Source organism: Pteropus vampyrus, unplaced genomic scaffold, assembly GCF_000151845.1.
Source record: "Pteropus vampyrus isolate Shadow unplaced genomic scaffold, Pvam_2.0 Scaffold167, whole genome shotgun sequence".
Taxonomy (NCBI): Eukaryota; Metazoa; Chordata; class Mammalia; order Chiroptera; family Pteropodidae; genus Pteropus; species Pteropus vampyrus.
This window is the reverse complement of record NW_011888948.1, coordinates 790214-803534: the sequence shown is the minus strand read 5'-3', so window position 1 is coordinate 803534 and position 13321 is coordinate 790214. Positions and strand designations below refer to the sequence as shown.

At 39.6% G+C, this 13321-nt stretch overlaps 1 protein-coding gene across 1 annotated transcript in view; it reads left to right on the top strand.

Annotated features, from left to right (window-relative positions):
• EBPL (emopamil binding protein like) overlaps nt 1-12708 on the top strand; it is a 35006-nt gene extending 22298 nt beyond the window's left edge. Inside the window, exons 2-4 of the mRNA XM_011370317.2 lie at nt 3879-3948; nt 10264-10402; nt 12160-12708. Coding sequence (XP_011368619.1) covers nt 3879-3948; nt 10264-10402; nt 12160-12400 — 450 coding nt within the window. The 3' untranslated portion in view covers nt 12401-12708. The remainder of the gene's footprint in view (nt 1-3878; nt 3949-10263; nt 10403-12159) is intronic.
• Nucleotides 12709-13321: the final 613 nt, after the last annotated feature.

Genomic DNA, 13321 nt, shown 5'->3' with positions numbered 1-13321 from the left:
GCAACTCTAAGTACAGCACCTGTGGATTGCTTGCTGAATCTTAACAGGTGGCCTCAGAGGGGTAGAAGCTTGGGCTAAATTTGGCCTGCAGCTGAACCCCTCTCAGGACTGTGCCACTGGACACCTACTTCACAAATCCACACTAATAAGACTGGGAGACTTAAGAACTTTGCTTAGTACATAGGAAAAGACATGGAAAGGCAGCCAACATGGGAAGACAAACAGAAACCATATGAGAGAACAGAACAGAGATCCAGATATAATGGAGTCAAGTAATCTAACAGATGCAGAGTTAAAAACACTGGTTATAAAGATGCTCAATGAACTTTTGGGAAGTGTAGATAAATTCAGTGAGAACTTCAACAAAGAGATAAAAGACATAAAAATGGAAATAGAAATTATAAAAGAGAACCATCTGAAATGAAGAACACATTATCTGAAATGCGAAGTATATTAAATGGAATAAACAAAGGAATAAACAAAATGAATAAAGAAAAGGATTAAATGCCATATCTAGAGGATGGGAAAGCCAAGGACACTCAATCAGAATGATAAGAAAAAAGAAGCCAAGACTATAAAAATAAGTTAAGGAGCCTATAGGACACTATTAAAGGTCAAAATATCTGTCTCATCAGCGTACCTGAAGGAAAACAAGATATTGAACAGCTTTTTAAAGAAATGTTGGAAAACTTCCCCAAAACTAGGGATCCAAAGAAGCCCACACCAAGACATCATAATTAAAATGCCGAAGGTTAAATACAACGAAAGAATCTTAAAAGCAGCAAGAGAAAAGCAGATAGTTACCTACAAGGGAGCACCCATAAGACTGACAGCTGATTTCTCAAAAGAAAATATGCAGGACAGAAGTGTTTGGCACAAAATAGTCGACTTGATAAAAACCCAGGAACTACAACCAAGAATACTTTATCCAGCAAAGCTATTATTTACAGTTGAAGGATAGATAAAGAGTTTTCCAAACAAAAATAAGCTAAAGGAATTTATCACCACTAAGTCAGTTTTACAGAAGATGATGGAGGGACTTCTTTAAGAAGAAAAAACATGTATCAAAAACAAGGATAAAGAATTGTAACAACTACATTCTCATCAATAAGTACCTCAAATGGAAAAGAATTAAGTGCTCCAACCAAAAGATAGAGTGGCTGAAACAATACGAAAGACCCCTACATATGCTGCCTTCAAGAGACTCACTTCAGATTAAAAGACACACATAGACTAAAAAGAAGGATATGGAAAAAGATTTTGCTTTGATGGACCTAGAAAGTATTTAAATCAGACAGAGAAAGATAAACACTATATGATTTCACTTATATGCGGAATCTAAGGAGTAAAAAGAACAAACTAATCAAAAACAGACTCACAAATATAGCGGACAATTTGGTGATGGACAGAGGGGAAAGGAGATTGGGGGACTGGGAGAATGGGGTGAAGGGTTAAAGAAGTACGAATTAGTAGCTGATGGATGGTCACGAGCACGGCATAGGGGATGCAGTTAGCATTAATATTTTGGCTAGATGGAGGGTCAGGGGAGGGAGGGAGCAATTGGGGGGATTGTTTTACGAACTATATAGATGTCTAATCAATATAGTGTATACTTGAAACTAATCAAAATAAATAAATTTTTAAAAAGAAGTACAAATTGGCAGTTACAAAACAGTCATGGGGATGTAAAGTACACCATAGGGAATATAGTCAATAATATTGTAATAACTGTATGGTGTCAGGGGGGTACTAGATTTATTGGGGTGATCACTTTGTAAGTTATATAAATGTCTAATCACTACGTTGTACACCTGAAACTAATATAATATTGTATGCCAACTGTAATTTAAAAATGGAATTTTTTTTTAAAAAAAGTAAAATGTTATGGCTCAAATATGAAGTAAACTAAAATATAGCATGAATTTGAGAAATTTATGATTGTAAGAAATAATATTCCATTTGCCACATTCTCCTTAAGTGACAAGGAGTCAAAATACTGGCTCTGTAGAGAAAGAAGCAGCGATCCATTGCAGTGAATGATATTTACATAATCACCATATTGTAGATCCTTTTGATTGGATTTTCAGCTTTTAAAATTCACTTATAGATAAAATAGGGAAGACAAACATGATTACAGAACAGGAATGGAAATATAATCAATCTCAACAATGTACACGCAAAGTGAACAGAAGGTGAGAGTTGGAAATGAGGAGGAGAGGCAGAGAGCTTGGTGGAGCTATCAGGTCCCGATTGTACGGTAGGAAGTCCAGACACACGACACTGATGAGTGAGTAAGCTGAGATTTTAAGTTTATTACTTCAGTTACAAATTTGGGTAACTAATAGAACAATTAAAGAGAACAATATAGCTATTGAAGGGGTTCAGTACATGCTACTCCAAAATATGCCACTTAGGCATATTGATTATTTTGAGCTGAAGGCACTGGAGAAACAGCAGGTGCAGGAAGGGCTCTCTGATTTCTCCCTTTCTACCTAAAATCAGGTCATAAAGTTTCCCCTGAGAAAGGTGCCTTCCCCGGACCAGGAAGGGAAGAACATTCTTATCACCAGAGGCTGGGAGTCAATGCCAAAACGAACCTGTACAAAAAGACCTACTCAAATAACCCTCATCTTCCATTTGTTTCCCTGCAGATTTCTTAGTCATTTTCCCACAATTTACCGTCCCTAGCCCAAGCCCCTTGTATTCTTACATCCTTGTAATTTATTATTCTTTTTGTAAAAAGGTATATTAACTGTGGGGCCTAACAGCTTCTACAGATCTTCATTTTCCTTTTAAAGACTCCTATGTACAAGAAAAAGTATTACATAAAATTTATATGTTTTCTATTGTTAATCTGTCTTATGTCAGTTAATTCTTAGACCAGCTACAGAACCTAAGAGGGTAGAAGGAAGTTTTTCCTCCCCTACACTATTAAAAACTGAAAGGACTGGGAAAGGGAAGGGAAACAATATAAATTAAATAATTTTTCAGTATGGGCAGTTAATAGATAACATCTAAAGAAATAGCAGTGTAAGTATATATTATGAGCTATGAAGATGACCCCCAGAACTATAGACAAAAGTTGTGATAAGTGGCAACCCCTGGGAAGTGGTACTAGAAGTGAGCAGGGATTAGGCAGAGACAGAATTTTAATGTCATATAAGCAGTTCTTTTGGTAAAAAGAAATGAGAAAAAAAGTTGTATTGACCAGCAACAAAATGTGTTCCAAGGAGCAACATGACAATCAGATATCCCAGTGAATTCTAGTTAATTGGTTTTTGAAATTTTAGGCAAAGAAGTACCTCAGCGATGGGAAAATAACATGTAATTGCAGATATTTCATTACCTAAAAGTTAAAATGTAGCCTGTAAGCATTTTAAATTTTCCTAAATTTTCCTAAATTTTCCCTTATGCAGGAAAAAGAACTAGTTCAACTCTGGAATAGAAATTTGAATGCCACTTTTGTTAAGAGAGAGCTTGGAATTTTTTTTTTTTTTTTTTTGAGGCGAGACAAACTGATCTGCTGCAAGGTACTTCTCAAAAGTGCAAAATCCCTGGAACAATCCAGGATGTCGCCTCTTTAACATTTAAGCCCTTTCCTGTGCAAAATTTTCAACTTATTTTATTTTCCCCCATAAGAACACATCTGTTTTATAATGTCAATCTTTGAAAAATAGCTCTGGACTTACCCATTTGCAAGGTCAGGGAGCCAGGCAGGCCCCAGGATAGCACCCCATGGGGTGGTATAGGTGCAGTGCTCTGAAAGTGCCCACGGGTGGGCTGGGGGAGGGATGCTGCCGTGTCATACTGTGTGTCTGTGGTGCCATCCTGTGGTCGTGATGCTAAACTAGAGCATGTTTTCATTTTCTTGTCTCTAGGAAGGCCCTTTTGTCTATTTGTCTTTCATAGGAAACATCGCAGATTCTGATGGTTTGATTGCCTCGTTGTGTAAGTAATTTTAAAATGTTTATATTTGAAATGTTTGAGGAGATTAATTACAAATGTGACTGTCAATTAAATGAGTACCTGTATCCCATCTTGCATGATTCCATTTATATAAAATGTCCAGAATACCCGAATCTATAGAAACATTATAGATTAGTGGTTGCTCGTGGGCATGGGGTGGGGAAAGGGGTGATGGAGGGAAATGGAGGATGACTGATAATGGGTATAGGTTTCTTCTGGGGGGTAATGAAACCTTCTAAAATTAGATTATAGTGATTCAAATCTGAATTTATTAAAACCCACTGGATGGGCCACTTTAAACAGGTAAATTATATGGCACATGAATTATATCTCAGTGAAGCTATATATTAAAAATGTTCGTAGTGAGTGCAAATTGAAAAGTTTACAGTATTTAAACTGGATATTTTTCATTCTTTTAATATCAATTTTCATATATGTGTATATGTGTGTGTGTGTGTGTGTGTGTATATATATATATATATACACATAATGTCTTGTTTCCAAAAACCTTCTTGCTCTACCAAGATATTAACTAGTTTTCTTACCTTCTTCATGCTCAGTGTGAATTGATCACCAGTCTGTAAATTAGTATCAACTACCTCTCGTGTATTATGTCAACACTGACAGATGAGCTGTGCCACAATCGGGTACTTGGCCACTATTATAGAAATGCCTTGCACAGGAAAACTTCTTTCAGATTTTGCATCTGAAATTCCTCACTTTTTTATCTCATTGTTTCCATGATTCTGAAATCATATCCCCCAGCCAGAATCTGTGTTGGGACTTCTGCTCACCACTTGTGTTAGAAAACTCTTCTAGAGAGTTGAGCCAGCTACAATTAGTGCTCCTCAAAGCAAAACGTGGGTCATCTTTGATGCCTCTCAGGTCCGAGCCAGTGGTAGCTCAAGGAGCTTGAGCCCTGTGCCTGGAGTCCAGCTCCTTCAGTCCCATCAGCTGAGCAAAATGCAGCTGTGCATTTTTGGTGAGTATGCTGATTAAATTATGCTTGAGAATTGCTGGGGAAGCCCCGGGACTGAAAGACTCCAGCCTAAGTGATTGTCCTCCCACCCTGGCTGCTCTGCCTGGCATCAGGGAAAGGGGACAGGCCAGATTTGTCTCAGTCCCATGAAATGCAAACATCTAACTCGATCTTTATCAATCAACCTTGAAAAAATGAAAACTCATATAATGGAGGTGCCCTTTATTCTCGTGAAAGTGAAAGTGCAATAGATAATATAAAGTCGTGCTTGGACTTTAAAGAGTACTAATTGCCTGGGGGCTCTTGTTAAAATACAGATTCTGGGGTAAGGCCTCCCAGATGTTGATCTGCGGACTGTCCTTTGATTTATCAGGACGTGGAGCAGGGCTGTTAACATTATGTAGACCCTGTTAAAGAAGACTTATTCATGGCACTTGTTAAAGATGGGAAGGAAGACTTTATTCAAGAGGGACTACTGCAGTGGGCTCAACTCCAAGTACAACAAGGACGGCTGGAGATTTATAGCCAAGGAGCAAAGTGGGGTCAGTGAATGGAAAATTACTAAGAAGAAATGCCAAGGCCAGGAGGATTCTCGATAGACCCACTAACAGGATTCTTGCTGAAGGCAGGCGGGGTTATAAGATGTAGGGAGAGGGGATTTAGGAATCTGATCAGGTAGCTGCATCCCCATGTTCATGGCAGCATTGTTTACAATAGCCCAGATAGGGAAGCAACCTAAGTGTCCATCATGGATGAATGGGTAAAGAAAATGTGGTATACATACCCAATGGAATATGATTCAACCATAAAAAGAAGGGAAACCTGCCATTTGTGACAATGCGATGGGGACATTGAGGGCATTATGCTAAGTGAAAGAAGTCAGAAAAAGACATGTACTGTATGATCTCACTTATATGTGGACTCTAAAAAACAAGCAAAAACCCAAACTCACAGAAAAAGAGATGAGATTTCTGACTACCAGAGGCAGAGGTGGAGTATTTGGATGAAGGTGGTCAAAAGGTACAGACTTCCGGTTATGAATCCAGCACTGAGGATGTAATGCGCAGCCTGATGACTAGTTAATGGTGCTGGAAGTTGAGACAGTAAATCAATCCTAAGAATTCTCATCAAGAAAAAAACCAAAAATCATTTTTTTCTTTGTTTTTAAATCTACATGCGATAATGGATGCTAACTAAACTTACTGTGGTACTCATCTCACACTGTATGTAAGTCAGGCCATATTGCTTACACCTTAAACTTATACAGTGCTGGATGTCAATTATAATCTCAAAAAATGGGAGGGAAAAGCGATCGGATATTGAGATTTGGGGACTTGCACTAAACTGACTGAGCAGGATTCTTTCTAAACTGGACTAAGCAGGCCAAGGACAGAGCCCAAGGTCAAAGCCTTATCAAGGAGAGGGCTTGGAGGAGTCAGAAAGTCTTTGTCACCCTCGATCATCTCCTAAATCTCCTAGTCTCCGCCCTGTGGTCAAGGGTCCAGCCATGGCTCCTGGAGACCTACTCCAGGCTTTAGCATGCATCCTTCCCTCCAAACCTCTGCCCTAGCCTGGCAGTTGTTCACAGCATAAATGATAATGATCATAGCATTAGTGTTATTAATGCTGTTTGCCCTTTTGTTGTCCAGGTATTTAATCAGCAAAGAGATGGTCGAGGTTAAGTAGTAGATGAGGAGGTACCAGAGGCCTGGTACGCTGGGACCGAAGGGTAGCCAGGCCTGCCTTTACTGTCTGTCCCCCACTCTGCCTTTCTCTCCAGCATTAACCTTGCCCCCCACCCCTTACCCCACTGTCTTCTTCAGCTTTGCCGAATTAAATATAGTTTCACACATACCATATTCTCTAAGCTTCACGCCTTTGCACATGCTCCACCCTGAAACACCCTTCTCCTTCACCCAGTTCAGGAGTCACCTCTTAGGGTATGAGGTCTGAAATTAAAATCCAATATTCTGCATGTCTTGACATCTGGTAAACTCAAGAGGGCCTCGGATGGCCTAACTGCAAGTCCCTTCACCCTGCTGAACAACCCTCTTTGTCTCAGGGATCAGCACAGTGCCTGTGCACCCCTGAGTAGTGGGCTTCCGTTCCCTGCCAGCCCTCGGAATTATTCACACAAGCAAGCCAATCACATCCTGCCGGCCTGCTGCTGGAATGAGGGTCACCCCGTCCTCTTGTTATTACAGAGCCTGCCTCTCACAGCCCCTCCTTGTTCACTCTAAGTACAACCACCATGTGGCCCTGCATGGCACAGTGACTTTCCCCCCAGGCTAAGAGTATATGTGGCTAAGAAAGTGCCATCAATCTCATCTGTCTAGTGTCAGGTCATCCCCATAACCCAACCCTAAGGTGGAATCTCTCCCTCACCAACAGGGTGAAGAAGAAGTGATCGAAACGCCGCATCTCCCTTGTCTTCCATGTCCCCGTACTCTGTCAGCGTCACTCATTGCATGATTCGACCTCACTAAAATGTGAGCCACTTGCAGATAGACTTTCTGTCCCAGTTGCTACTGGCACGGAGCCTTCCATATGCTCCAAAAGATTTGTCAAATTAAAGAATGAATGAAGGGTGTTACATTTATGAATGTCTAAACACCCACTAATCTCTTAGTTCCTAAAACATTGACATTCTACTTGTGATATTTTTAAGATTTGGATGCACTGAAGGGTACATTTTGCCTATTGTATATTACTTAAATTTATGATATGTGCTTAAATTTAAAGGAAAAATTTGTTTTTGTTATTATGTGTTCAGTTAGTTCATGGCTGGCAGTTCCAAGGACAGGCTAGAGGGCTCTGCCTGGCCTGGTTGTGTTGTCCCTTCACAGAATCTCCTCTCAGCATGTGTCCCTGTGTTATCTCATCAAATGGCTAATCCTTTTTACTGGCCATTTCTTCCCTCGGAACAGCCTTTCATTAGAACCCTTTTTCCCTGGCTGAGAGACCCTAACTCTGGCCAGTAAGAGACTTGAGCTTTGTGCTGCTCAGCTCAGTCAGACCATGTTGCTAATTTTTTACCTATCCTAGATAATGTAAGAACAGTATTTAAAAGGAGAGAAGAGTTGAGGACTTTTACTCTATTTGAGGTCTTAGGATGAGATTATGGCTTTGCCCAGTGCATGGCTCTCACAGTCCAGCTCTAAAAAGACTTTTGTACCTCGTGGTTCTTTGTAGAAGAAACCATAGTGATAATGGGGTTTGGAAAGATTTCTTTGGGCATGCCTGCTTCCTAGTCAGCACAGTTGAGGTCTCTGTAGTGGCTTTTGTTAGTGGGTTCTGCCCCTGTAGCAGACTCGAATGCCCACTTTGTCCATTTTAGATTCATTCTGAAGTCCAGGCTCTATCATTCTCCTTTCCTACTTTCTGGCCCCTCAGCACTCAATTTCTCTTCAATTATTAATAAACACATGTTTTTTACTGGTAAACTCAAGAGGGCCTCGGATGGCCTAACTGCAAGTCCCTTCACCCTGCTGAACAACCCTCTTTGTCTCAGGGATCAGCACAGTGCCTGTGCACCCCTGAGTAGTGGGCTTCCGTTCCCTGCCAGCCCTCGGAATTATTCACACAAGCAAGCCAATCACATCCTGCCGGCCTGCTGCTGGAATGAGGGTCACCCCGTCCTCTTGTTATTACAGAGCCTGCCTCTCACAGCCCCTCCTTGTTCACTCTAAGTACAACCACCATGTGGCCCTGCATGGCACAGTGACTTTCCCCCCAGGCTAAGAGTATATGTGGCTAAGAAAGTGCCATCAATCTCATCTGTCTAGTGTCAGGTCATCCCCATAACCCAACCCTAAGGTGGAATCTCTCCCTCACCAACAGGGTGAAGAAGAAGTGCTCGAAACGCCGCATCTCCCTTGTCTTCCATGTCCCCGTACTCTGTCAGCGTCACTCATTGCATGATTCGACCTCACTAAAATGTGAGCCACTTGCAGATAGACTTTCTGTCCCAGTTGCTACTGGCACGGAGCCTTCCATATGCTCCAAAAGATTTGTCAAATTAAAGAATGAATGAAGGGTGTTACATTTATGAATGTCTAAACACCCACTAATCTCTTAGTTCCTAAAACATTGACATTCTACTTGTGATATTTTTAAGATTTGGATGCACTGAAGGGTACATTTTGCCTATTGTATATTACTTAAATTTATGATATGTGCTTAAATTTAAAGGAAAAATTTGTTTTTGTTATTATGTGTTCAGTTAGTTCATGGCTGGCAGTTCCAAGGACAGGCTAGAGGGCTCTGCCTGGCCTGGTTGTGTTGTCCCTTCACAGAATCTCCTCTCAGCATGTGTCCCTGTGTTATCTCATCAAATGGCTAATCCTTTTTACTGGCCATTTCTTCCCTCGGAACAGCCTTTCATTAGAACCCTTTTTCCCTGGCTGAGAGACCCTAACTCTGGCCAGTAAGAGACTTGAGCTTTGTGCTGCTCAGCTCAGTCAGACCATGTTGCTAATTTTTTACCTATCCTAGATAATGTAAGAACAGTATTTAAAAGGAGAGAAGAGTTGAGGACTTTTACTCTATTTGAGGTCTTAGGATGAGATTATGGCTTTGCCCAGTGCATGGCTCTCACAGTCCAGCTCTAAAAAGACTTTTGTACCTCGTGGTTCTTTGTAGAAGAAACCATAGTGATAATGGGGTTTGGAAAGATTTCTTTGGGCATGCCTGCTTCCTAGTCAGCACAGTTGAGGTCTCTGTAGTGGCTTTTGTTAGTGGGTTCTGCCCCGTAGCAGACTCGAATGCCCACTTTGTCCATTTTAGATTCATTCTGAAGTCCAGGCTCTATCATTCTCCTTTCCTACTTTCTGGCCCCTCAGCACTCAATTTCTCTTCAATTATTAATAAACACATGTTTTTTAATAAGCACTTCCTTAATAATTTTACCACATCTAAGTTATACTTATAGACTTTATACTGAAATTTTAAAGAATTACATTACATTTACCAAGATAATTATTAAAAATCATCTTTGCAAAATCTGACTATATAGAATTTATTTAGAATTCTGTTACTTATAATGAAAAGGGAGGGGTGAAGAGGGCACATATGTGAAAGCACTTTGGAAACTATAAATTATTTTACCAACGTAACATGATATTGTTATTATTACTTGTGTCAGGTGGCAAACGCATTTATCTCAGGGCTTCTCTTGCCTTCTACTAAGGCATTGTGAAGAATGTAGAGAGAGTGGCAACTATTCTTTGTATCTCCTCCCTAAGGGAAAAAACGGTCATTTCCATTGACTGTCATTAAAATGACTGCCAGAGAAGTAACAAAATGTGCTTTGTTTTTAGGGAAAGAATATGGCAAAGCTGATACAAGATGGCTGAATTTTGACCCAACCATTGTGTCTTTGGAAATTCTGACTGTGGTCCTGGATGGGTCCCTGGCATTGATCCTCATTTACGCCATAGTCAAAGAGAAATATTATCGGTAAGTGCCTGCTCCTGTATTGCTGAAAAGAGAAGTATTAGCTGTCCCAATGCATAAGTGACACTTAAAGTAGATGGTGACCACATTGCTTTGTTACATGAAAATTAGAGTAAAAATGAAAATTGTCTGATATTAGCTAAGGTTCCTGGTGCCACCAGGATCATATCAGACCATTCAAAACAAAAAAAAAAAATATGAGGAATGTGATTGTAGTAACAACCTAGTCACGCTATAGGCAAGCACATTGTTAACAGCACTGGATGATTTGCCACCAATATTTTGGAGAATAAAAGGGTAATAGTTCCATCCTTTTATCCCTCAAATCACTCTAGAAAACTTCAATTCCGTTTGACACAAAGTAAATTCCCTTATGTAATTAGACATGCCAGATAAATAAGAAATCTTTTCAGAAGCAGGGTATAGGGGTATGAGGAAGGCAGAAATAATGGGAAGCAGAAGGAGAAAGGTGGAAGATGAACCATCCATCAGTCAGACTCTGAGACTTCAAACTCTCCTTTCTCCCTCTCCGTTCTTTCCTCTTCTTCTTAGGGACAAAGTGACCTGGGGCAAACAGATGGCTAGCCTGGGGATGATTCCCTAAAACAATGTCAGAGAGGTACAATTGCATTCAGTTTTCTACCATCTTGCATCAAAGAAGTCTTATTTATTTAAAGCTTCATAATAATTTCAGATTTGAAAGAGACCTCGAGGGTCATTTAATCCACTTTTCCCCTACCCAATTTTACACAGATAGTCAGCAGTAAAAATTATTTCTCCTTGGTGCCTTGATATATCTTCGACCCCATGATCTTGGTTGTAAGCTTACTACATGCACCCATTTGTTTATTATTTAAAACATTTATAATATCCGCATTGTTAAGTACCTACTATGTGCCACACACAGTGCTCAGCGCTTTATCTACGTAGCTTATTTAATCTCTGCAAGATTATTCGAGGAAGGGACTATTATTTTTTTTCAATTATAGTTGATATTCAATATTATTTTATACTAGTTAAGGTATACAGCATAACGGTTAGACATGTATAGAATTTATGAAATGCTCTCCCCAATTAGTCTAGTACCCACCTGGCACCATACATAGTTATTACAATATAATTGACTATATTCCCTGTGCTATACTCCACATCCCTGTGACTGTGTTGTAACTACCAATTTGTACATCTTAATCCCTTCCCCTTTTTCACCCAGCCCCTCAAACCTCCCTTCCATCTGGTAACGTTAGATCAGATTGTTCTGTTTCTGAGTCTGTTTCTGTTTTGTTTTTCATTTATTTCGTTCTTTGGATTCTACATATAAGTGAGATCATATGATATATGTCTTTGTCTGATTTATTTTACTTAGCACTATACCTTCTAGGTCCATCCAGGGACTATTATTATTATCCCCTTTTATAGTGGGGAAAATTGCACCTCAAGCAAGATTCCCATCCAGGTCTCTTAGCTGAGTCAGGTGTGATCTCACTAAATCTTCGTAAGAATAGGACAGGATACCTGAGAGACCTTTTTTAACTCTGAAAATAGTCTTTGAGAAAAGACAGTGTTGCTTCTTCAAGAAAAGCAAGGATGGGTCTTTATTGACTGGCCCCATCAAAGGAGCATCACCCGAAACCTGAGGTCCAACGTCAGAGAGGTTTTCTGCTCTGGGAGACTGTGCTGATGCTGCCATTAAAGAAAAGGTGTCATGATTCAGGGTGCCGAGCTGGCAGTTTCATCCCTTGTTTCTTCCTCTTGCACAGGCATTTCGTGCAGATCACCCTGTGCGTGTGTGAATTGTATGGCGGCTGGATGACCTTCTTTCCAGACTGGCTAATGGGAAGCCCCAACCTCAACACCAGGAATTGGCTCTACTTTTGGGTCTATCTGGTATTTTTCAATAGTGTGTGGGTTCTGTTCCCAGGGCTGTTACTGTGGCAGTCATGGGTAGAACTCAAGAAAATGTATCACAAAGGAACCAGTTTAAGAAAGAAGTTTCAGTGACTTTTCAAAATCATAAACATTATCTTGCTTTATGAGCCAGAATGGATCAAATCTTTTTGTTTGGCCAAATTTTTATACATTCCAACCTATACTTTCTTTTTATATTCCTGAACAACCTACTTCAAATTGATTGTAAGGTAACAAGATTTCATTGTTGTTGTTTCTCTAATTAAATGGCAATATAGGGAACAGAAATAAATTTTAATTTGTAATAATAATTTAACTTGTAATATTAACATTTAATTATAAATTTTTATGGCTACTATTAATTGTTCTACATTAATAAAGCCAATTATCATAAAATACTATAAGGCATGTTATACTCATTTTTTTATTACAAAGAACATGTTGTTTACTTGAACTTTTAATCTTTTCATTGGTCTTTTCATTACCAAAGTGAAACCAGAAATAAAATGAATGCTTCTATTTTACGTTTGTACTTTATCAAATTGGTGACGCCAACAAAAATGATAGTCTGAATTTGGGAGTGGGCCAGCTCCTCATGGGTGACATTGAGGTTTTGCGCAGACAGATAAGTGATTGGTATCCGCCCTTTTACAAGGAGAAGATTGGAGTTAACTTACAAAAAGACATAGTACATTATGGTAAAAAATAAATCAGGAAATAGGAACACAGGGAAAATAAGAGTGAGAATTAATAAGATGAAGGTAAAGTTAAAATGCCAAATGTATGCCATAACATCATATATAATTGATAGAAGTGAAGCACAAATTTGTCTCTTACCTTCAGTACTAAGAGGGAAACATGACCATATTGTGTTTCATAAAACACTGGTTTGGAGAGATGGTTCTAGCAATTCTGTTGGAGGTGGGGAGCAGGCACCCACATTAACCTGTTCCACAGCTGCCTTTTTTTACTAGACACTAAGCTCACAGATGTATTCTCTGCCTAGAAAAGTGT